The sequence below is a fragment of the Lichenostomus cassidix genome, chromosome 3 (genome assembly GCF_008360975.1).
Source record: "Lichenostomus cassidix isolate B80296 chromosome 3, HeHo_3.0, whole genome shotgun sequence".
Lineage (NCBI taxonomy): Eukaryota > Metazoa > Chordata > Aves > Passeriformes > Meliphagidae > Lichenostomus > Lichenostomus cassidix.
The window spans coordinates 31,087,306-31,112,281 of record NC_139483.1 but is presented as its reverse complement, the minus strand read 5'-3'; the positions used below and the strand labels follow the sequence as shown (position 1 = coordinate 31,112,281).

The 24,976-nt window shown below is 35.2% G+C and overlaps 1 protein-coding gene across 12 annotated transcripts in view; it reads left to right on the top strand.

Moving 5' to 3' along the window:
* The window catches only part of CEP170 (centrosomal protein 170), a 94,734-nt gene that overhangs the window by 57,250 nt on the left and 12,508 nt on the right, over positions 1 to 24,976 (top strand). For 7 of the 12 annotated variants that reach the window (XM_085055162.1, XM_085055161.1, XM_085055160.1 and 4 more), the window contains 5 exons: positions 4,800 to 4,949; positions 10,888 to 11,014; positions 13,862 to 15,667; positions 19,640 to 19,690; positions 21,303 to 21,537. In XM_085055162.1, coding sequence (XP_084911288.1) covers positions 4,800 to 4,949; positions 10,888 to 11,014; positions 13,862 to 15,667; positions 19,640 to 19,690; positions 21,303 to 21,537 — 2,369 coding nt within the window. The remainder of the gene's footprint in view (positions 1 to 4,799; positions 4,950 to 10,887; positions 11,015 to 13,861; positions 15,668 to 19,639; positions 19,691 to 21,302; positions 21,538 to 24,976) is intronic. The other 5 variants (XM_085055155.1, XM_085055154.1, XM_085055157.1 and 2 more) reach the window with 4 other exon arrangements.

Below are 24,976 nucleotides of genomic sequence, written 5' to 3'. Positions count from 1 at the left end.
TTTACACGAGCTGCCAAAATAGAGTAGTTTGCTTTCTACAAAATCAGCCTTTGCTGAAGAGGACAAGGCATGTGCTCAGACTTGGCCCTGTATCTCACGCTTTCTCAAAAGATACATCAATACCTCTTGCAAGGTTTGTGTCTTGCTTTATTGTGTTAGATAGATTTTGTAAATTCTTGGTTTTGGTTGGATAAAGAATTTTAACAATTACTGGTCCATATAGATAAGGTTATATTCTCAGAATACTAGACAAAACTGTTGCTGAGATAAAGTGATGAGATTTATGAATATTTTCATTAAGCTACAATTGTTTTCCATCAGTTATTTTGTACTTTGCTTCTGTATTTTTTCAGGGTGCGTTTGCATTCCAGCAAGTAGCAAGATAGTGCTTTGAGACTTGCTGTAGTTTTAGCCTGCTGTTTTGTGCCTTTGTTTTACTGGGTGATCTGCAAAATGTAAATGGAGTATCATAGGGGATCTTTGAAGGAATTACTGTTCACTGCTTTGAAATTGAAAAGTGTCAGTCAGGAGCTCATCTTTTCCCTGCTGCTCTAGGACACTTCGGGCTTTCTCAAGACTTTACAGTAGGAGACCTAAGATGCTAAGTTTTTCTGTAAGATCACTGTTCTTATGGAGCTTAGAATCACATAAGCTGGAAAGGAGATCTCTAGTCCAACCCCATGCTCAAAGAAGTTTTGAGGTCAGCCAGGATTGCCCGGGACTTGATCCATGTGAGTCTTCACACCCTGCATGGGCAGAGACTTGGCAAGCTTGCTTGACTGTCCTCAGAGTGAACAAACTTTTCTTTATATCCTGTCTCAACTTACATGAGCTGTCCCTTGTCCCCCTGCAATGTAGCACTGTGAAGAGCCTGGCTGTCATCTCAATAGGCTCCCTATAATACTTGGGGGGTTGCTCTTAGGCAACCCCAAAACCATCCCATATCCGTACTGACCAAGTCCAGCTTCCCCAGACTCTCCCCACAGGTAAAATGCTCTAATCTTGGCCATCTTGGTGGCCCCTGCTGAGCTCCCCCAGTTAGGCAATATCTCTCTTGTGTCACATGTTAATTCATTTGCTTAAGAGGCCAACTGGATTGCAGGTTAAACAAAATTATGTCGTGAACATTTCCTAGATGGGTCTTGACTTTCTACATCAATGTATTTGTCATCATTCCCTTGCAATTCAAGATGTCCTGATTTGCAATGGAAATTGTTTCATGCTTCATAACTGTCCATAAAGTAGTTCTTTTTGAACACCACCATCACAGTTTATGCCATGTTTGTGTCTGTTCTGCCATTACAGCTGTGTGGCATAGACCCATGAAATGGTGCAGATTGGTGGGGTCTAGATTTTTCCCTGTTAGTCAACTTTCAGGGTTTCTGGGACAATTTTCATCCTGGCTTTTTATTTTGTAACTTCATGAAATTTGAAACATTAGGGATGAAATAATGTAAACTTCCTGTAAAATATAATTTCAGAAAAATAAACGATAGAGCAGAGTAGGACAAAAAACTTTTAGCTTTCTGGAATGATTGCTTATAGGAAGCCTATACTTTGGAAGTATCTTTCTCTGGTTAGTTTGTTGTTTTTTAATATTTTTAGGAATTGTTCTTTATTTATTCTTTTTACATTATTCCTCATTCCCCAGATTCTCTCCAAAAAATGCAAGATCAGGGTATTGTGAAAGTCGCTGTTGTTTACAGTGCCATTTAAAAAGTGTAGAAGATCTAGGAAACTTTTTTTTTCATTAACAGCTGTGTCCTGGACATGTGTGATTTCTAATGGTTAGTCACATACATAGAATACATAGTATTATTTTACCTCTTTTATCAAAAATAAAACAAAAAAGGCTTGCTTCTCATTTGTCAAACAGCTCGATGTGTCCAAATCTGTATTGTGAAATCTGGCTTCATCTTCTTCCCCAGTACACAGTTAATCAAAATAAATTTCATAGTTGCGTCTGAAAAATACAAGCTTTACAGAAAGAAACTTCAGTCTTTTTGTCTAAATAGATGAGAGATGCAGCAATATGTGTCAGCATTTCCTTGGAATTCTCTTGGTTTGATTAAGTTATCTCCTAGACCTCCCTTAAATGACTTTGAAATGATGAAGATATTTAAAGAACAGAAACATCTAAAGAATTGGAAGCCTTGAAGAATGTTATTTAGTCTTTGTAGGAAGATACAAATCTCTATTCATTCAGGCTTCAGCCCACTGTTCGCACATGTACCATGTTGTAGCAACCCAGAAAATACAAATTGCATTTTCTAAACGATAGAGAGATTATTTTCAACAGAAACATTCAGGTTATTCCATGGCTGTTTCTGTTGAGGTTATATTCTCATTATTTGATAAATGGAGTGTGTGGCTTGGTTAATCCTGAAATTCTGATAGTATTGTTTTTCTGCAGGTGTGTGACAGGCGTTAAGTGATGATCTAAATTTCGTCAAATACTAAACATGAGTTGTTTTATCTTGTGAATAGTTTAAATACTAAAACTCTTAATTACGTGTTAGTAACAATCTTTTCAAGGGTTCTTCATACATCACAGTTCTGAAATTTAGTCTTTGGGCTACATCACACTTACATGCATCTCTTCTTTCTTGTGAGGAACTTTGCAGTTGTATAGCAGTGGAACTTAGGACAGGTGCATGGGCATATCAAACGTAGAATGAATTGTAGTACAAAAATATACTTTTATTGAAGAAGATGTTTTACTTTTCTTTCTAATAACACTGTTCCCAAGTATTTTGCTAAACTCTTCTGATATCCCCACTGTATAAAGAGAAGGAACATTAGGATTGCTGTTACTTTGGTCTTCGTGATATCCATATTACCTTTCACAGGAAAAAAAACCAGGCAATATTCAAATTTGGTTTTGCAATAATTTCAGTAATAGAAGAAGAATAACCAAGTTTGCTTAAACAGGAGTTCAGTACTAGAAAAGGTAAGACTGAAAGAAGTGTTATTTCTGATACGAGTAAAGAAATTTGCATGGTAAATGAATGTGCTGTCAGATAAAATGAAGCAATTTGCAGGCAGCAATTTGCTGCTGTAGTCCTGATTAGATATGGAAGTGTGGAATTCATATTTTCCTTTGGGTGCTTCTGTGATAATGCCAGGATTTCATTTCATTTAAAAGAACATGTAAAATTCTGTAATCAATGGAAACTATGGTGCCCGAAGAAAAAAGTGTCTGCAGAATCGTGATATATTCAAAGAAAGGCGTCAGTAGATGGTAACTGGTTTTTATCTGCCAAAGTTACTTCAACTGTATAAATCAAGAGTATGTCAGGAAAGCAAAAATTTAAGCTATAATATTCCTGTTTTAAAAAAAGAAAATAAATACTTTATAAATACTGATAAGCAGCTTCTGATCCAGAGACTCTAGATATGATTTATATATAAATTGAAAATTTGAGGAGCACTGCCTGAACTTTAAGATGTCAGGAAAGCAGGCTTTTTTGTGAGAGCAAAATACAAATCCAGTGCATTTGAGAAAATTTCCTCGGGTCTAAATGTAGTAATGCTCTAGCAAGATCTTCCTGTACAGTTAGAAGAGCATAAGGAGTTGAATCACAGGGTGCTTCACTATTATTTTTCCCTTTGTCTGCTTCTCAGAATCTTGACAACATTATGGTTTGTGGCCATCTAGTGGTGAATCCATTTTGAAGACACAAACCTTGTTCGGAGATGTGATAAACCAGTCCTCCAGCTTTGCTGTGCAAAACTGAATTACAGCACACTTTTGGAGAAAAAAGAATTCTGTACACCTTTTCCTCTTCTGCACTAGTAGTGTTTGTTACATAACATCTGTGAAGATGACAAAACAATTTTTGATGTTAACAGTTACTTTTTGGAAACTAGTTTTAATGTGTGTGGGAGGTTCATTTTATTCTGTAACTTTTTTATGTCTAAGTCCCTGGTAGTAAAGTAGTGAATTTCTTTCTTAGGCAGAAATTTGCAAATTTTATAAATTACATGTTTACAAGATACAAAATATTTTCTAAAATGTCTTTGATTATCCATCAATACTGAAAGCAATTAATATTCCTTGTTTTCTATGACTCATGAGAAATTTGACAAACAGAATGGTGGTTCTCCTACTAAAGTTCTTATTACTAAATTGCCTTGGTAATAATGTTTTTCTAGGGTTATGTTTTTAAAATATCATGGGAAAATTATTCTGGCATAAACAGAAGGGATTAATACAAGCATCATTAGGCAACAGTGTAGTAAAATAACTATGCCAAGTCACATCTTGGATGACATGAGTCTACATGGTTCTTGAGACCTGGTGGACTTTTAACATCTGCTAAGTCGCTCACAATCGAAACACTAAAATTTTGTTTGTATTAGAGAAATTATTCAATAAGTATGTTAATAGCAAATTCAAGCAATTATATTTCTTATTTTCATTCGATAATAGCAAAAATTTGAAAATTTGGTGGTTCTAGTTGTCAGGGGTTTCCCTTAAGTGGTAAAATGGGTTTTGCAATGATTTTGCTTTTATCTTTTGTTCCTTTCATCAAAGTGTCATTTTTTCATATCTGACCATTCCAACTAGAAGTTCCTTGAATTTTCACAATGTTGACATAGATTTCCACTTTTTTTTTAAATTGCAGTAGATATTTCTTCTATTTAGTTTGTAGATTGTACCAACGTGATAGATAAGCATAATACAATAAAACCTATTTATACTCACTATCCAGCATGCTACCATCCATCCATTAACATTGAACATTGTACAAGGATGGTATTGGGTTAATGAATGTAATGATTTGTTTCATTTTCAGGTATTTGGAGTGGATGACAGCCAGGATTATAATAGGCCTGTTATCAACGAGAACCAGAAAGATTTAGTAAAAGATTGGGCTATAAATTCTGCTACAGTAGTGCTGGAAGAAAAAAGACCACTGAGTACAACTGGATTTCTTGACACAGAGGTAGAATTTAATTTTTGACGGTCTTCTTTTTTCTTCCACTAAAAGAGAGCACTAAGAACTGACCAGTAAGTGTTAAAGAGGAAACAAAATCTTGCCTGGAAAAGATTAACTCAGATCTATAAGTATTTTATTTCTCATAGTCCTTTATTGCATTGTCAAAGCTTCTGTCAGAGACAGGGACATTACATTTGAAGGTGTTTTAAAACTTTGCTACCTTTCCCTGTGCACCAACACTAGTGTATTGGAAATGTAGCAGAAGTTTCCTTGCAACAAGATAACTTTGCACAGTATGCACTTCGTGTAAGTTCTGCAGCAGGACTGAGGAAAAGCTGATTGTGTTTTATAGCCCAAAGCAAGTAACTATATTAAAATTCAGAAATAAAATGTATGCATTTAACGTGTGATACAAAGCTAGGGAAAAAAGGTGGGTTATGCTTTTCAGATTTCTTCTCTGAAGCCAGAGGACTTTAGGTTTTTACATTCATGGTTTAAGTTCTCCAGTGAGGTTCCACTCATGACAAGTCACTTACATTACTTGTTTCAGACTCTGTATAACTTAATCAGTCAGTGAAAGATTAAGCAGAGGAAAATGCTTGGCTTTATATGACTTGGAATATGCACACAAGCTAGATATTAATCATATTTCTTACTGAAATCTTGAAATATCGTGATGGATAAACTAGCTTGAAATGTGTCTGGAACAGAACAGGATCATAATGGAGCAGAATTAACTGGTAACAGCAATGAAGCACATCACACTTGTACTTCCCTTGGCAAACTGTTTCTGAAGTATGGTCCTGTAATTTAGGAAACTATAAATAATCAATTTTTTTGGAACATATCAAGAGCTTAAAGTATGACTTAGTGTGCTTGCCATGCAAATACACTGATTTTAGTATCTACAAATCTGTTTCCCCTAGAGGTGTGTTTTATCATGGTTGTATTTTAGCTATTTTGAAGTGTTGGGACATTAACTATGTCACTGTGTCTAGATTAGTACCTTTGACTAGTTTCTCTAAGGTTACAGCTTAAAGTGAAGTATTGCCACACAGCATAGGCATATCCTGCAGAAGATTTTTCATCTTGCTTCTCTACACAAATTTATAACCACATTCTTTCTTTTTTTTTTTTAAGCCTTTTGCAGCACTCAGCTCTTTTGTGCCTTATGAGCTTTCAAGAGTATTGATATTTTTCCACTTTTATAATTCCATAAGCAGAAGGAGAATTTTTGATTTATTTTATGAACATAATTGGTCCTTCTAGGTGTCATATTTTGCAAATAACAGGCTTTGTTTTTAGAAGACTGAGACTACTTCTGCAATCATACAGCAGGTTTAAGAAACCTTCTGGCAACGACATACTAAAGCTCACTTTGATTTAGGTTAAAATGACAAGAATTATGCTGTTTTATTACTGTGACTGCTTTGCTGCATTAAAAGGTCTTTATATAGTGGGAGAGAATAGGTTATTAGCATAATTTAAAATATTGTTACAAGGCATGATGATAGGGGAAAGAAATGAAAATTGTTCTGTAAGTCAAGGAGCAAAACTGTCATAAGCCCTGTGGGTAGAGCAAAGGTTGGTGTTAGAAGAGTCAAGGACAGATGAAGTGGAAGAAAGCTTACTGGAGAAAGTTAAAAGCAGAAGTTGGTTGATAATTATGGAGAAGTAAAAGAGAAGCTAGTTCAGAAAATTAGAGGTGTGTTTTACAGGGAAATAATGGGAAAACAATCATGAAGATAACTACTGAGAGAAGATGGTTATATTTAAAGCCTTTATTACCAAAACTTGCACTCTGTTTTGTCAGTAGGAAAGGAAGAGGGAAATGTGTTTGATATGTAAAGAATGTGGGTTATGTTCTCATATACAGACTTTTCTGTTTGTGGGTTTTGGAAGACTTACTGCATTACTGAGCTGCAGATTATAAATTAATAAACATTACTGAAGATCTTGGCTAAATAGTCAGGTAACATCAGCATAGCTCAGTGTTGCAGTTTTGCATCCACACAGATTTTGGGTGTATCTTATTCCAGCTGTCCATCACAGTTATTCCTATAGATGATTTAGCAGAATTCAGAACATGATTGGCGTAGAAAAAGCAAAAATAAAGATCTAAGATATTTCTATTCAAGGAGATGGGAAAGATGGCCTGGGAAATTAAAAAGATTTTATATAAAAAATTTTAAAGAATTGCAAAATAGTTAGGGTTGGAAGACACCTCCGGAGCTCATTCAGTCCAACCCTGCTGCCAAGGCAGGACAGGGTCATCTAGAGTCACTTTGGGGGTTGAAAGCTTATTCTGAACTTAAATATCTTAGCTTTACAAGGCTTGTGAAGTATCATGAGTAAAATGCTTTTCTTGTTAAAGCAATTCTCAGCTTTTTCTTTGATACAATAACCTTTAACTATTTTGGAGTAGTGTGTGACATAAATAAAATGCAGAGTGAGTGTCTAACACAGTTGGACTGAGCCTGAATGCACTGCTTCTTGCCTTTTCAATGATTACATATACACAATGAAAGACTAAATCCATCTATTTAAAATATTTAAATGTTTTTATTTTGTATATTATAAGCTGCCACTTGCCAACCAAGGTAAGTGTGATTTAAGAACAAAAATTCAGTAAATAGAGAACAAAGTGGATATTGTTGTTGTTTTTGTTGTTATTATTATTATTATTTGTTCTTACTGTGTGAGCTTGGTTAATAAAAATACTACAGGCATTTGGGCTGTAACTTATCCATCCAACTTCCTTATTTTCAGTGGTCAGTTGTCTATGGTAACTACAGTTCTTAAATGATGGTTTATCAACATTGTATTTGATACGCTTCTGGTTTTTGGTTGATCTGCTTTTTTTTTTTTTTTTTTTTGTTGTAAGACTAAAGCCCAGTTAGAAACCTGGTTCTGCATCTGCAGGGTCATCAATGCCATTGACTACAATATTCCTCTTGCTGTTTTGACTACCTACTTTATGTCTTTCCCACTGAAGATAAATACTACTGACAGTCTGAATATTGAAGAATTTCATTCATGTAAATATTTGCTATATTGCTTCTTAGAAGTGGAGCATTTAGAGGCTGTATTTCCTTGTATTTGTCCTCTCAAATTAAACTAATTTCCTGTCCTGTAGAAAAAAACCCTTTAGTCTGAAGTTTGATACTTTTTGTTTGAATTTAGATGCTATACTGAAATGTAGGCTGATGTATCACCAATATCACAGGAAATATATTGTCAGCAGAAAAGGGCAGTGTTATCACCACGGTGAAGCTTCCTCTGTAATAATAGCACTCAAATTGTTACCATTCTTGATTAAGAAGGGTGAATACAAGTCTAGAGAAAGTACAAAGAACTCAGATTGTTACGGGAATGGAGATTTTTCTCACAAGAACAGATAAATGGTGCTCAATTACTCTAGCAAAGGAATTGCTGGGATGGGTACAGTTGCTGGGTTTTCATGTATAAAAGGAATAAGTGTAACAGAAGAAAAAAAAGAACTGTTTAAGATAGGTGTCAGTGTTGTTCCAGGAATAACTTGAAGATATTGGCTGTAAATAAATCATGTATGGAAATCTGTAAAAAATCATCACCCTGGAGGAATACGGTTCTGAAGCAGGTAGAGTGAGGAGGGAAGAACTGCTTTCAAGATAGCACCTCAGTTTATGGAAAGATGACGTAACATGATTCTTACAGTTTGAACTGACTGGAGTTACGGGTCTGAAATCTTTACATTTTGTGTTTTCATTAATTTTCCTCAGTGTGTTGAAATTTATTTTAAACTATTATTCTGCTCTGAAATGCCAAGAACTGGAGATGCATCCAGGGGTAATTTGTGTGCACTGTGGATTTTTTCCAGATGTGGAGCCTGAAGCCCTAAATCTTCAGGTTGAATAATAAGTCCACAGAAATCTGCTGGTACATTTTCCAAAGATTTATTACCCCTTTTGACTTTGTATGTGTGATAAGCTTAAGAGAAAGCAGATTTAATATGAAGGTAAAAGGCTGGTATCTAAGAGGTAAACCCAGCTTTTCTGAAAGAAGGAAATTCCTTTTGGTATTCGAGAAAAGATTTGGATGATTGCTTACTTGGGAACCTGTAAGATGCAAATTGATATGGATTATAGGAAGAACATTAGGATAACAGAACATTACTTTTTAGATTTGTGTTTTATATATCTTATGCCTTCTGGATGTGCTTAAACTACTATGAAAAGAAACTGCATATTTTTGTTGTTGTTGTTTGTGCTTGTATACACAGAAAGTTGGCAAAGCACACATTTACGTTCGCTGCTATGTAGAAACCATTTTTTGGCAGTGTAATTACATCCAGAGAAAAATAATTTATCATGTTGCTTTGCTAAAGTTAATCTGCAAAGTCTTTATATATTTCTCCATTGTGAAGTAGAATTCAGATTTCTGACATGTATCTGTGTCTGAAATTGGTTAGGTGGTACAGAAGGAACTAGTTGAAGTTTTCTGTAGCAAAGATGATTGGGACATCTAGCATGTTTGGATTTGGCTGTAATTAGTTGTTTTATTAGATGGAAGTTCACTAGTACAGACAGGAAAAGAAAGTTTAGTGATAGGAAAGAAAAATGAGGGTTCAGTAGCTGTCAGTGTATAAAATGTTTTATGTTTTTTGTAATATTCTTACTGGCACCTTGCATTGTCTTCAGAAATGCCCATAAATAACAGAAACATTGAATTGCCTTCCTTTGTTGTTGTTAGACTTGAATTTATAACATTTTGATTCTAAAAAATTAATTCAAAGTATGCAAATTTTTATAATAGCTCAAACAAACTACTTGCTGCATCTCTAATTTACCACATTCTGGAAGAGATTTGTGATGTTGTACTTGTTTGCAATATTCAGGAGAAATTCAAGATCATAAATTCAAGCTTTTCAAATGTCTGAGTAATCTCTAATTTGAAAGAAGTATAATAGGTGACATTGTTCACCATTCAGTTTATGCTAAATAAATTTTATAAAATGTATAGTGTTTTGTCCTGGTAAAAGACTGGAATCAAAGAGTGGCCATGGCATTAGGCAAAAATCAGTGTTTTAAATAGGAGTGTGAAGATTTGGAGAAGTAGCAGAGCTGGTGACATTTTTTGGAGATGTAAGCAAGATGTAAGCAAGAGACTGTAATATATTTGATAAGTCTATATCATTGCATTGTATTTAGAAACCAGGGTTTGGGAAAAAAAAGATACTGTAATAACACAAGAAGATTATTTAATTCTATATATTTTTTACATTTAAAAAATTTTCAAAATTTCAGATGGCTTGCCATCAAAAAATTAATTAATTTTCTTCCTGGTTTAGCTGCAAAAAAATTGTCAAATTATGATGACATTGAGTTCACTGTTACTCAGTAGGATGGTTTAAAACTAATCTTTGCTTCTTTTTTTGTTTAGGCCAAACAAATAATCTGAGCTTCCTTTTCTTTCCATCATAAATTATCTTACTCTTTCAATCCTTAAGGTAGTCTTTCTGTAATGAAGTAAATACAATATTTCATCTGGACAAGAGGGTCTTCTAAACCGGTAAAATGTCACTTTCTTGTCTTCCTGAAGCACATTTTTAATTTTTTGACACACCCCCACACCCCATGATTTTTTCCTGCACTTCTGAGCTGAGGACTGAAATAACCTGATCTTAGAACTACCACATGTTCTGATATATTTTATATAGGTTCTGATGTTTGAAAGTTCACTGCACTAGGAGCTGTTGTTTATTTGATACTGATTCTGCAACTGTATCGATTTTGTTTGTTTCTTTGCCATTCTAGAGCTGGGAACTCTAAAATTTATTGAGGTTTTTTTCAACTTCCTCCAGGAAAATAGTGTCTGACATATCTTTTCAGGAAAAACCTGGAAAGATGACATGCTTTTTATCAAACGGGTATAATTTTTCTTCTGCTTTTTTTTTCTTCCGTAGGAAGGTCCTGCTAACCCTGGAGGTAAACGCTGGGTGTCGCAGTGGGCAAGTTTGGCTGCTAATCACACACGTCATGACCAAGATGACATGAGACTGGAGTCCTCTGTGCCTGCTCCATTAGAAAATGGTATTAAAAACTGTTCTTGTTGTCATAATTTATGCTGAAAAAACCTGTGAAAGGGAGAAAAGAATGATTATGTACTGTATTTAATCAGCTTTTTTACTCCTAATGCCTCATTTTCCCATGAATTTCTTCTGCTTCATTGAGCAGAAAGAGTGTGAAGACAAGCTCAGCAGTAGTGTTATCCAGCACGGCAGTGAAGTGGCAGTATTACACTGAATTTTACTAAAACGGGAGAGTTTATAAACTATTTAATATTAGGGAAACTTTTACTTAAATACAGTTTGAGTTGGTCTGCATAGTATGTTTCTTTCCTTACATCTTTAATAGTCTAAGTTGGACTTCAGTGTAATGATTATTCAGCAATCCAACCTGAGAGACTTCAGCTGAAGCATAGCAAACTTCCTTATCTTGGAAATACAGAAGACCTTTAATACTTCTTGAAAAACCCAGAAACTTTCTCCTTAGCAATGAACAACCTTATCTCCCTTTCTTCTGAGTGCCAGATGTTCAAGCTATGTCTCTCCATAGTTTAATTATTCACATTTCTGATTTTTAAATGGTTTCTTCTTTAACATCTACACTGTTTGACCATAAAAGAGTTACTTACCTTACTTCTCTTCTGCTTTTTTCTTCTTGTTGATTTCACTTTAGAGATTGTGATCACCTTTGGGAGAAGTTTTATTAAGAAGTTTTGCTTTCGATGTTGCATGATGCAAACTTCTGTATCAATGCATAAAATAATTCTTACCAGTGACTTCTTCTTCTGTTGTAGCTTTTCCTTCCCTCATAAGCACTGAAATTTGCCTAGGATACTAAAAGTCATAGGAGATGGAAAGGGGAATAATTAAATTACATGATATACACAGAATAATGGAAATCAAGAGAAAATTTTGCTCAATTTGAAAGGATTGGATGTGTACATACAGGGCACTTAAAATTGTAGCTACTGAGATGGATCCTCTGGGTGGTTAATTGGGAGCTTTGGTGGCCTTTTGTTTTCTGCATTATTTTAAATGATCACTTTCAAATGAGATACTACCTAGGATCTTCTTTGGAGAGATAAAGGCTTCTTTTGCCATTATAAGAACTAAGATAAGAGATAAAGTTAAGTAACTACTGTGCAGTGCATACCCATACTGCAAGAATTCTAAAATACTAGGGGGGAAATAAACAAAGTATTCAATTACCAAAGGTGTAATGAAAATAAAATTTGATATGTACATATAAAAACCAATTCACAAAACCTGTCTTGTTAACTTAGATGCCTGTATCTTCTTTAGAAATCTTAGTATTTAAACTTCACATAACATACATGTAGCCAAATAAGATGCTGAACGACTCCATACCTTTTTTTTACTAATCACTGTTTGACATTCACCAAGAAGCGAGTTACAGGCTTATATATGTGTAAAATATTTGACCTGGTAGGTACTTCTGAGAGAAGTCAATCTTCACAGGTGGCAATCATATTGATTTTTGTTGTGCCTTCAATCTGTTTTATAATTTTCAAGAAAAAAAGCAATCCTGGAATTAGAAAACCATTCTTAGATTTCAGAGGTACTTACTGCTTCTCAAATCAGTGTCTTAACATAGATTATAGAAAAAAAGATGTGAGCCATTTTGTGTTCTTCATCAAAGGTGTGACACTGCAAAGAGAAAAGATAGATTGAAGAACACGGATAGAAAGTAGCAGGTATACATACAGCATGATTGTTGATATTCAGTTAATTGCTTAGAGAATTCTTGCAGAGGGAGAAACCCTATACTCTGCTTTGTATTCCTGCAGCAACCAATGTTGGTGGCAAGCCATGACAGGAAAATCCCAACAGGGTATTCAGAGCAGTTGTTTATAGATCTGTCCTGGCAAAAAGGACATTGACAGATGTCTGTTACTAAGTGTGCCACATTATATTGCAACAGCTGACAAATAAACTGCAAAAAATTTTTTTCAGTCCAAAAATTCTAAGTCAGTGCAATTCATAGAACAATTTGTATCACCTTTGAGTAATAAAGGCTTGTTTCTGACAGCGCTGCTGCTGTGCTTGTTAAATGAGCAAGGAGGGCAGAGTCATCACTGTGGAAAAATAAAGTTTGGTTTCTAAAACAGTTGCTCCTTGAAACAGTCCATGGGTTAGTCATGTTTCTCTGCCTAAGGAGCATTCTGTGTAGACTAAGAAATCAGTGAAAGTGCTTTAGCAGTAGTACTGTGTTCTTTTGATGCTTTGTATTCATTTTCTGTACATTGTTATACTGCAATGTCTTGTTTAGGTTAAAACCACTATTTTTGCTGTCTCATCCATGGTAAGTTCTTTGTTCATGAGTGGGGCTTTTCAATATTGCTGAAAAGTGTCTCCCATCACTGCAGAATCTTGCCTGAGTGAGGTGAGGTCTCGCAGGGAGAGGCTGTCCATAAGAGTCCATAGTCTGTCCATGAGACAAGACCTTGATCTGTGGAACAGGCAAGTAGGGAGGAATAGGATCTTACCCTGTTTGGTAGTTTTGAATTCTGGTCCTAAAAATGTTTAGGAATGTAAGACTTGCTTTCCACTTCCTGTTGTAATGGTGTGCTGATTGATATAACAGTGATTTCTTACCTATTTTAACCTGCTGTGAGATCATAAAAACTTTGTTTGGATATGTGATCCAGCTGGTTAAAAGAGTTTGTTAAATGTTTTTCAGCCTATACTCGTCTAAATATAGTTGATCTTGCCACAGAACAGCTGTGGACTGATGACTTTTTCCAGTCCTGTTTTATATTGTATTAGCCTTATGCAGTCTTAAACATTTAATATTTATATTTGCCTCGCTGTTTAATGTCTTCTCAAATATTTTTTTCTCTCCCATTTTTAGACACAGACATCAGTGAGTCTGGTATTTCTGTTAGAAGTGCTGGTTCAGCTGCTTCTATGACCAGCCAAGGTGAGCGGAAGAGGAGGACACTTCCACAGCTTCCCATAGAGGAGAAAGTGAATGAAAACTCAAAAACAAAAACTGCATCTCATCAGAGGTCAGAAATAGGTGAAAAGCAAGACACTGAACTTCAGGAGAAAGAAACTCCAGCTCGTGCCTCAGATGCTAAGTCAAGCAGAACAATGAATGGTCTTTCACCCAAAGCTACTGGAGACAAAGTCTTTTCTTTTACCAGCTCTTCCAGTAAAGAGAGAATTGATACTGGCAGAGAAACCTCTGTGGTGAAACAAGCTTTAGCAAAAATTCAACAACAAGAAAGAAGGGAGCAAGGACACTGGACGCCCACAAAATTATCCTCTGCAAAATCTGCCGCAAACCAGGTTGAGAAAGGTAGGGAGGAGATTGTTATGTCACCCAAAACTTTGGATAATCAAGAAAATGCTCCTGGACATGTTACAGATAAGGCAGAAATGAAGTTGGTGCAGATTGAGGGAAAAAGAAGAAAAAATGAGGAAATCATTAGAGGACAAAGTCCTAAAATACCTGGAGAAAAGAAGGAATCTTCAAAACCATTAGTGAGGCAAGGTAGCTTTACGATAGATAAGCCTAGCACAAATATACCTATAGAACTCATTCCTCACATTAACAAGCAAAGTGGTTCTGCTGCCCCTTTAGTATCTGCAAGCAGGTTACGTGACAGAAGTGATTCAATGGATACTGATTCCAGTATAGATACAACACTCATTTTAAAAGACACAGAAGCTGTAATGGCTTTCCTTGAAGCTAAATTGCGTGAAGAAAATAAGACTGATGAAGGTCCTGACACTCCTAGCTATAACAGAGATAATTCCATATCACCAGAATCAGATGTCGATACAGCCAGCACAATCAGTCTTGTTACTGGTGACTCTGAAAGAAAATCCACACAGAAGCGGAAGAGCTTTACGACCTTATATAAAGATAGATGTTCCACTGGTTCCCCTTCAAAGGATGCTTTAAAATCTTCTACAAGTGCCAGAGAAAAGATGGAAAAGAAAGCTAAGAGTCGATCTTCAGATGGTGGGTCTAGAGCTGATGCTCGCAAAACTGTGCAATCCAGTGGAAGAATGAGACAGCCATCAGTCGATTTAACAGACGATGACCAAACATCTAGCGTACCTCACTCTGCCATTTCTGATATCTTATCATCTGACCAGGAAAACTACTCTGGCAAATCACATGGAAGAGTTCCTTTTGCCTCAGCAGATGAACTTTTACATTCCAAGATGGAAGGGAAGTCAGCTAAATCAAAAACCTCTCCTGTTGGGCCTGGGCAATCTAGTAAATCTACCACTCTTCCAAGACCTCGTCCCACAAGGACTTCTCTCTTGCGCAGAGCACGCCTTGGGGAAGTCTCAGATAGTGAGCTTGCTGATGCCGATAAGGCTTCAGTAGCTTCTGAGGTGTCCACTACAAGTTCTACATCAAAACCTCCTTCAGGGAGGAGAAGTATTTCCAGAATAGACTTACTTGCTCAACCTCGCAGAAATCGACTTGGCTCTTTATCAGCACGTAGTGATTCTGAAGCAACAATAACCAGAAGCACTGCCTCATCTCGTACTCCAGAAGCAATTATCAGAAGTGGTTCAAGGTTGCTCTCAGGGGGAGATAGCAGTAAAGTTTCTGCTAGAACTCGAGCCAACAGCATTTCTCGACTTTCGGATTCAAAATCCAAATCCTTGGCTTCAGCTCATAATTCTCCCTCAGGTATGTAAGATTATTTGAAATAATTTTATACAATACTACATGTTTTTAACATGGATTTTTTTTTAATGTTTAAGAAAGAATTCTTATTAAACTGTTGAGTTTTAGTTGATGCAATCTTTTCCTTTGGAGTAAAAGGCTTCCATGGCAGGTCTTGTGGAGGTTTCTCACTTAAAATCATAAAGACAAGAAATTGTAATCCTTTAACTCTTTGGATATGTTTTCGTCTTGAAACCAGTAAAACAGACCTGTGCTGGGACAATCAGATGTGTCAGCAATGATTTGTTTTAGTGCAAAAACAGACCCATGATCTCTTCGCTTAAATCATAGTAGTAGAAGTTCAGAAGGTCAGCAACACTGTTTGCTACATAGAAGATAGAATATTTATTTGTAAGGTAAGCTTCTAAATAGGCAATCAGAGATTTTTTTTTATAAGAATAGTAACATTGAAGTAGTGTATTGAAAAAATGTGTACTACCTACTAAATAACATAAAGTAATCTCTTTTAAAGGGTTTGCCTTGTCTTGGATTATTTCCTATTTTCTGTTCCAAATCATGGCAATTTATGATTTCATCATGATTTCCAAATCACGTTGATCTTCTTTGGTGTGGTGGTTCGTCTACCTTATGTGTGGAAGGAAAAATCCATACAGTATTTGAATTTTAACCTCCTGTTCTGTTAGAAGTTAATATTCTTAGTGTAAGCAGTTTGAAAGCTGGTAGGTTTTTTCAACAGCAATATTAAATCTATCAAAATAAATGGTCGTAATTATTAAAAAGTGAACTTTCATGGGGAATAAGTATCTAAAATAAATGTCTACTTGCTTTTAGAATTGTATTGCTACCAACTTTACCATATTTGCAGTCAATCCACAGTGTAAGAATAAAAAAAATAGAATAGCTTCCAGTGTTGTAGTATACTGAAATTTTGCTATATCCCATTCAGACTTGATACAAGCAACTTTGGTACTTAATTTCCCACACTCCTGCTGTCCTTCTGTTGCTTGTATATCATAAATGGACCATGTCAGGATTCTTAGAATTGTGTATTGCCCAGGTAGTTACTTTTGGCTGTGCCATTTATTAGCTGAATAGAAATTTCTGCTGAGTTACAAATGAGGTGTTCACTGAACTGTAAAGTTGAATCTGTCTGATATTATGACACGTGTCTACAAAGGTACCAAAAAAAGGTGAAACTTTAAATAAAAATTTGTTATTTCCTTCTGACATACAAGTGGAAAAGTAGCATGTTTTCATTTTTAATCAAAATTTTGAATTGACACATGGAACTTGAAATGTGACAATGTCAGGTCAGGGAAGTATCAGTTAAGACTTCTATACGCTTATTTTACTAATGAGTACTAGTTCACATTGTGATATTGCTGATTTTTGAAAAAGTAAAGCCCAGGTGTTGTTTATCACATCACTGCTTTTATCTTTTACAAAACTGCATATGAATTTTGAGTTTTCTGTCTGTAAGAAGTACTGCAGGCTTCCTAAACTTTTCCCAGGTTGTTGCGTTGGTTTGCTGCCTCTGTTAAGAGGAAGTGAGTGTATCTTTCTCTTCCCACTTTTTTAGTCTATCACAGTTGTCTTTGCTTTATGTTCATTTACCTGTGACACACAGTCAAAGTTTAATGTAGCTTATATAAAATACTGTGTTTTCAAGAGAGAAAAGATGCCATCTTCTCATGAGCTACCCCAACATAATAAGCTAGGTAAATTTAAAAGACCTCTTTTAGAAAAATCTACAGTCGTAATAGCTCCTTTCATGTAAAATTTTATCAGTTAATATATATCAAGGGAGAAGCCCATCAATATAAAGGCCAACATCTGAAAGCAATTAATAAAGCAGTCAGATACTTTCAAAACAAAATTGCTAAATATATTCACGGCGAAATAAACAAATCAAGTCATGTTACAAGTAAAGACTTGTAACAATAGTAGTAATATTATCACTACTATTTAGGATTTAGAGTTCTGAATTTTGGCTGTATCAGTAACGTTATTGTATATTTTTTTACTGGTTTATTTAGATTATACTCTAGGAAAATCTGAATTGCTTTGAAAGTGGTGTAATCTTTTAGTGTGTACAGGAGTATAAATATACATGCATCTGCTGTTAGATATAGGCCACTTTTAATTCCTCGATTTAATTGTGTTTCTAGAAAAGTGAACCATTCAATTAATTTTAGCACTTTCGGAAAGTACTAATGAGGTGCTTGACAAAAGTGCCTCAAATGTTGGAATGTGTTTTACTTCAGGCAAATTTAATCAAAGCGTTACGGGAATGGATTTTCTTCTCTCCCTGGACATAAAAAGACTGGAAAATGAATTCTTATTACCAATATAGGGTTTGGGGCTTAGTTTCTTTTACCAGAAGACTAGTTTGCTCTCAAAATGTTAAATATGTTCCATGGGTTATCTCATCAGAGGTCATTTAACATTGCCCCATTATAGATCACTAAACATTGGCAGCCTCTTAAATCCAGCCTACAAAGAGAAAGCTCTTTCTGCACTTCCCAAATCAGTGTTCAGACATACTTGTAAAAAGAGGGCAAGAAAAAGATGTAGTCACTGGGTATCTTTTTATTGTCTTGTACTTCATGTGGATGAAATGCAACATAATAGCATTAAAATTGTCTGTAATTTCAAGAATCATTTTTAATCCTTGATGCAGTGAAGTATTGCTTACTTTTATATGAAAGGGCAAGCAGGTAAATGGAACAATGTGGATGAGAATTATCAGCATTAAAGTAATTACCAGGGTGTTTCTGTGGTAAGAGGGTTGATGTCTGACAACACTGTGAAGACACCTGAAGCAGAATTAGTAATTTTACAGCATAAGCAGTGAAAGGTCTGATCAAGGCACTGCATTATCAAACAGTAGAGTGTGATCAATAAAAACAGAGGAGACCAAAGTCCTATTTTCACAACAACAGAGGAAAATTGAAGATGATGTTACAGAAGGAGCAGTGTATTGGAAAAACAAGCAGCAGGATCAGACCAAGTGCCAAAGTACTAAATTACAACTATAAAATTAAGCATTGAGTCAGAACAGAGAGACCTTGAGCAGCCAGTTGTGTTTGGTAGCTCTGCTGGCTTGCTGACCTAGCTGTCATTGCAAATAGCTGGCGGATAGGTTGATCAAAGCTATTGAGGTAACTGGGGGAAAAGAAGTTGATAATGGAGAAAAAAACATCCCTGACTAAGTACATTTTAGTATTAGGATCTTGGAGATGGAGGAACCTTGAGAAGGCAATGCAACAATGAGAGTAGAATATTTTTTAAGGAATATATTCAATAATTCCTGTTCTCAGATCTCAAAAGTGAGAGTATGTTGTCCAAATCATCAAATTTGCCAGCTTAATGTGTTGTCAGGACATTATACTTCTCTGAGAATACTCACTAAATTAGGTTTGAATGCTGATTGTTTTAGCCAGGGTTTTGGAGGATTTTCTAGTTAGTGGTACTGATATTCACAGTTTTTGGTATCTGAGATAAGCAACTGCACAACAGCTTTCAGAAATCTACATAAACCATGATGATAATTTAAACATAGTATTGAAAGCATACTGGGAAACATGCTTGGATATGCTTGTCATGAACTATACAACTTTGACATTTTTACTGCTAGGTCTACAACAACTTTTCCCTCATATTAATGAGAAACCTGTGGATAATATGTAACTCCCCAACATTTTAAGGCCTTAAAATTTAATGGTCTTAAACGTATGGCTGTTATGATACTATGTAAATGCTTGTTATTGATGTCATTTCAGTTAGTATCTCTGAAATGTTTAAGCCTTTACAAAATTCAGTATTTTTGATTGAATGTATACTCTTTTCCTAAAAAAGTGTGGGTGGAAAAGAAGACCTAAGATTAATCTCATCGATATATTTTATTTAAGCAAATGCTTCTAATCTGAATGTTTTAAAACCAATTAACATGATAAAACACTATTTTGTACACAGAGAAATCCAAGCTTCTCCCAGACCCAGACCCTGATGTTGAAACTGACAGTGGTAGAGTACTAGAAATCAAATCTGTTTCTGATATTTCACTTCTCATTCAATTTTTAGTTTTTAAATATATTATTACATATGCTCATTGTACAGTGCTGAGTTGCTGAACTAGCTCACTTGAGAAATTATAACTTAAATTTTATCAATATTTTGAAGAATATAATTTGAACTGGGACAAAGAATTTAAACAAAAATGGATGATAAAATGTGGGCCCAACTCATAAAGCGCTCTGGACTTTGGTCACACACTGCTTGCATGCTGTTGGGAAAATGTACTTTTTCTGCTCATGTTTTACTTCCCTAAAATCAAACAACTTTGAAACCTCCAAAAAGAGATCAGAAAGTGATTGGAGAGATATCGTTACTTTCTACAATTAAGCTAGAAAATAAAAAAGTAGAACTGGACGTAATTTGAGACCCATATTTAAACCTGAAAATATACAAGCATGTTTTTGTTTTCAGCAATTGAAACTTCATTATTTGTAAGAGGGAAGGGATGTAAGCTTATACACCAATGTCATATTCTACATACCATTAATCTTGGCATTACACAGATCTTTTATCAAGTAAAATTACTTTCATTATTTGTTACTTAAATTCATATTGTTGTATACTTCATTTGCAATGTTGGCTTTTTTAATGTATCAGGAGAAATCATTGTTAATTCTTGCATTTTGTAATACTAAAAAACAATTTACATCATTTGACTCTATTATTTTTCAGTTACCAAGAGGTGATCATACACTTGTTTAATTTTCTGCAGTACTTACAGAGCCTCATGAATGTCAGTCAGTTTGGGGTATTAAATCCCCTGCAAGAATTTAGCAGGTTGAGGTGATGGGGATTTCTTTACACTTCGTGGTATCTCCTCCTGCTGGGAATGTTTGAGGCCAGCATACCTGAAATCCATTTCCTAGACTGCTTAGTTTCAGTTCTCCTATACTTGAGCTGTCCTCAGCAATATGGCTCTGCAGTGCTTTATGGGCTGCGTGTCAGAATATATACTTTTTTCTCTGAGGCTGCTTTTCTTATGGATGTGCTGCAGATTTTTATAACACAATATTAATTTTACATATTCTGTTTCTGTACTAAACACATAATCATAGAGTCATTAAGGTTGGAAAAGACCTATGCATCATCTAGGAGTTTTATGCTTTCCTTATGTAAGCATGCTTTCCAGGCTTGGTGCCAGCTCCATCCTTCCTTCATATCTCTGGTTTTTTTGTTTTTTTTTTTGTATCACATAAACCTTGAATGAAATTTGGGAAGAAATCTGCAGAAAAAGTGCAATCTGACAATATACCTAAATGTTAATGAATTGGGCCCTTGTTTTGTAATACATATTGTTTGAGCTCCTATACAATTACTGGCTTTTACATCTTACTTCACTCATCAGTATACAAAGAGCATTAGTTTTATGTTTTTATTAATATTTTTTATTTAACACAAATTCTGTAGCTTTCTTTTAAAGATGTAGTAAATAAACCTTTTGTGAGGTACTTGGGGATGGATAATGAAAATCTGTGTATTTTTGTGATGTCACTGAAATAATGCTGTTTTTTCTTATTAAAGATGCCTTAATAATTCTTTTTTAATAATTAAACTAATTTAGTAAGTGCAAGATGGAGGCGCTTTCCTACAGATTATGCTTCCACCTCAGAAGATGAATTCGGATCAAACCGTAATTCCCCTAAACATACCCGTCTGCGTACCTCTCCAGCCCTGAAAACCGCGCGACTGCAGAGCGCTGGGACAGCAGCTCAAAGCAGCAACACATTCAAGCACAGGATAAAGGAACAGGAAGACTACATTCGTGACTGGACTGCCCACCGGGAAGAGATAGCAAGGTTGGTTTGAAAGGAGTGCCTCTAAAATAGCAGAGAGTTGTACCCAACCCCTCACACAGGTGCACACAGAGGGCAAAGAGAGCTCATGGAATTTCTCTTATCACTCTACTTAGTGCTTTCATTCACTGACTGAATGGGTAATGTAAAATTCTTCTTAGGAGAAACTGGCAGACAGAACACTCACATTACCAGCACATCTCTTTTTAGTGGAAATTGGTAGTAACTTCTGATTTATGGTGGCCAAATCCCAGAGTATGAACTTTCAGATACATTAGTGGGACTTGCAGAGGTACTTCATGTGTTTTCTGAGGCTGAAGTATATGTGATTTTGTACTGCCTTTACATATTGAGATAAAATTTTAGATCAATCACAGGTGACAGAGAAAAAAGTGAGTTTCGGAATGTGAGAGAGCATATTCTCATTTTAATTTTTGATTTACCTAGACATTATTTCATATTAGGTACTTTCTGATTTAAATCATGTGTATTCACCAAAAAGTATTTTTTTTTTTTTGTAGCAAGTCCTTGAAATTAGTGTATGAATTCCTCTGTTATTGCTGGTATCACTCTGCTTCAAGTTAACCAATGAAAAGTTAGTTGTACATTCTGGTACCCAATTATTCCCATATCATGCAACATCCAAACAGTGAGAACTTTGGAGGGCTTGCACAAGCATGTGAATGTTATTTAACACTTAGATGCCAGTGTTCAGGTTCTGAAGATTTTGACTGAACTTAATCTGGAGGCCTAAACAAGAAAAGTGGGAGTTTTTGAGATTAATCTTAATATTGTAGAGTATTTTCTTAATCTTAATACTGTGGAAGTGTTTTGCTCAGTGTGATTAATTTTTTTTTCCTGATCTTGGTAATATTTTTCAACATTTGTTTTTCTAGTGTGATCTGTGCACAGGGAAGATGTAGAGAGCTGTGAGGCACTCAGAAGGATACATAAGGGAATCTCATAGTATCTGGATAAATAATGAAATTAATATCTTCAAAATCATCTTCCTAGAACATCTCTTTCTTTTCAGAAATCTAAAGTTAGAGATGGTTGTAGGGAGGACTGTGTGTATATGGGGGAAAAAAACGTGATAGCCATAGCATATCAGTTCCTCCTGATAAGTAGTACTGCTGACCCTCTGCTTTAGTGAAATTTCTTGGTATGTTTTGCTCATCTAGGAGAGATTGACACTGGAAGTAATTGATTCAGTCTAAACTCATTTGATAGTTAGTTTTGCAGGTTTTTCTCTTCCCTTGGGATTCTTACCTTTTTTTTTACATTGATATACTGGCTTTAAAGTTTGTTTTAAAGGCTCTGTACTTACCCTACCTCTTCAACTTTATTTTCAGTGAAAGTGCAGAGAGACTCAAATCAGTATTGGCAAATTTTTGGGTTTACTTAGAAATTTCACACAAACTACATTAAATGAGCTTATTTGAGATAAAGAAAACTAGCATTCAGCATCTGAGAAATTCCAGGTTACTCTCTTCTATTGTCACTCATTCCAACACCAGTTGCTTTGGTTAGCTCTGCTGAGACCCCTTGCTATAAGTCACTAGTTCATCCTTTCTGTGTCTTCATATATCTTTGTACTTACTCACATTATTGCTCCTCTGGCTTTATTTTTATCTTCTGTCCTCTGTAAGATACATTTTGTCTCTTCTCCCATTGCCTTGCTTACCATAGTTTTTATTATTGCGTACCCTGGTTTTTTTTCCATCCCAGCCATCAGCCCAGCCTCTATGATCAGGATCCCTTCAACTCTATTTAGAGCTTTTATTTTTGTTGTTGAATACCTGATTAGATTAGGTAGGTTTAAGGATAAACCTTTCATAAAATACATGTGTAGCAGAAAGTAGTGTAGAGACTGTATGGCAAACATTTCACTGCATCCATCATATCATGTTTTAAGTGGTCCTCCGTCTGACCCAGTTTGCGCTTTTCACAGACTTCACAATTTACAGATGATAATAAAAATGAAAATTTGAAAGAGGTATTTAGAAAAACTTGGTGGAATAACTTAACTTGATTTAAAGCAACTTTGACATGGAGGGACTATACACCCTGGGAATAACACGAGCTTCATATATATTTTTTATTTAAGGATGTTAAAGTAATATTACAAAATCCACTGGCTCGGTATAGGAAGCGTAACATAGTAGACTAAGCGTAAAAATGTTTTTGTTAATCCAGCAGTTCAGCACTATTACAAATATCTTAGAAGTATTCCTATTTAATTGCAGTTTTTTCTAACACTGGGTATTTTCTCACCAGAGGTAAATTAGAGCTAGAGTTCCAGGCTTTCGAAAAAGGTGGTCATGCTCTCTCCGTCCCAAGCCCCATGTTCTCACTGTTTCCTATGTGTTGGAAACTGAGTCTGTTCCTTCTATAGCTGTGTAGCTGCCTGAGTCTGCTCACTGAGTGAATCTAAAGCAGTATTTCCTGGAGCAGGTTGATCAGTTTAGGGAATTTGAGGTTCATTAGTTTGTCTCCATGAGTTGATTTGCCTTGTATGATTGCTAGGACTGATGCAGGAAGCAGTAGAGATTTGCAAGGCAGCCTGCAGTTGCAGCAGCGTAACTACTGTGCACCTGAAGCCCAAGTCTCTTGTCCCTGATTACACAAAAAATACTTCTTATACTTAAGCAATACTTTCTGTTTCTGAAAGTTAATGTAGAATTACTTAAGAACTTCATTTATGAAAAGTCAGGCTCAACTCACAGCTGGTTTCTAATTTTCTTTCTCACAGTGCTTCTTGTTTAGTGCTCTATATTGTTTCTATACAGAAATGTAATTCAGGACTGACTATATCTGACTGTCACATTGAAAATAATTCCAGATTTTATTCACATGACTGATGTTTGATAATTGTATACCAAGTTGCTTGCCATTGATGTTAGAGTTGTTTGTTCTGATACTTCCAGGATCCATTTGAATTAATTTTTATATAGAGATCTGATATTTTATGTAATTTTGATTTCTTGGCAAGAACTCAGATGAAGTGGTTGTGTCACATTAAAGCATTGCTGATTTCTGTGAAGAGTTAAGTTTTAGTTAATTGATACTACTTTTGATTACAGTGTTTAATGACATTTGTCTTCTGGAAAATTTACTGATAATTGAAATCTTCTGGTTGTATTTTCTTCACAACTACTCATTAAATACTAGAATTTGTCCCAGAAATTCAAATGTGCTTTGTAGCAACTTCTCTGTTTAAGGAAAAAAGTTAGATGATTGTATGAAACAAAGGAAGTAGCTGTTATAGTATCTCTACTACTTAGAATATTGGATTTTTAATTGTATGTGTGTATAAGAACATGAAATATAAATTAAAATTGACCCAAAAGCTATAGTATTAAGTTAAATTAATTAATGTACTAATAGGCACTTACAATATTTTAATTTATTTAAATGAGCAATTGACTTGTATTATGCTTTA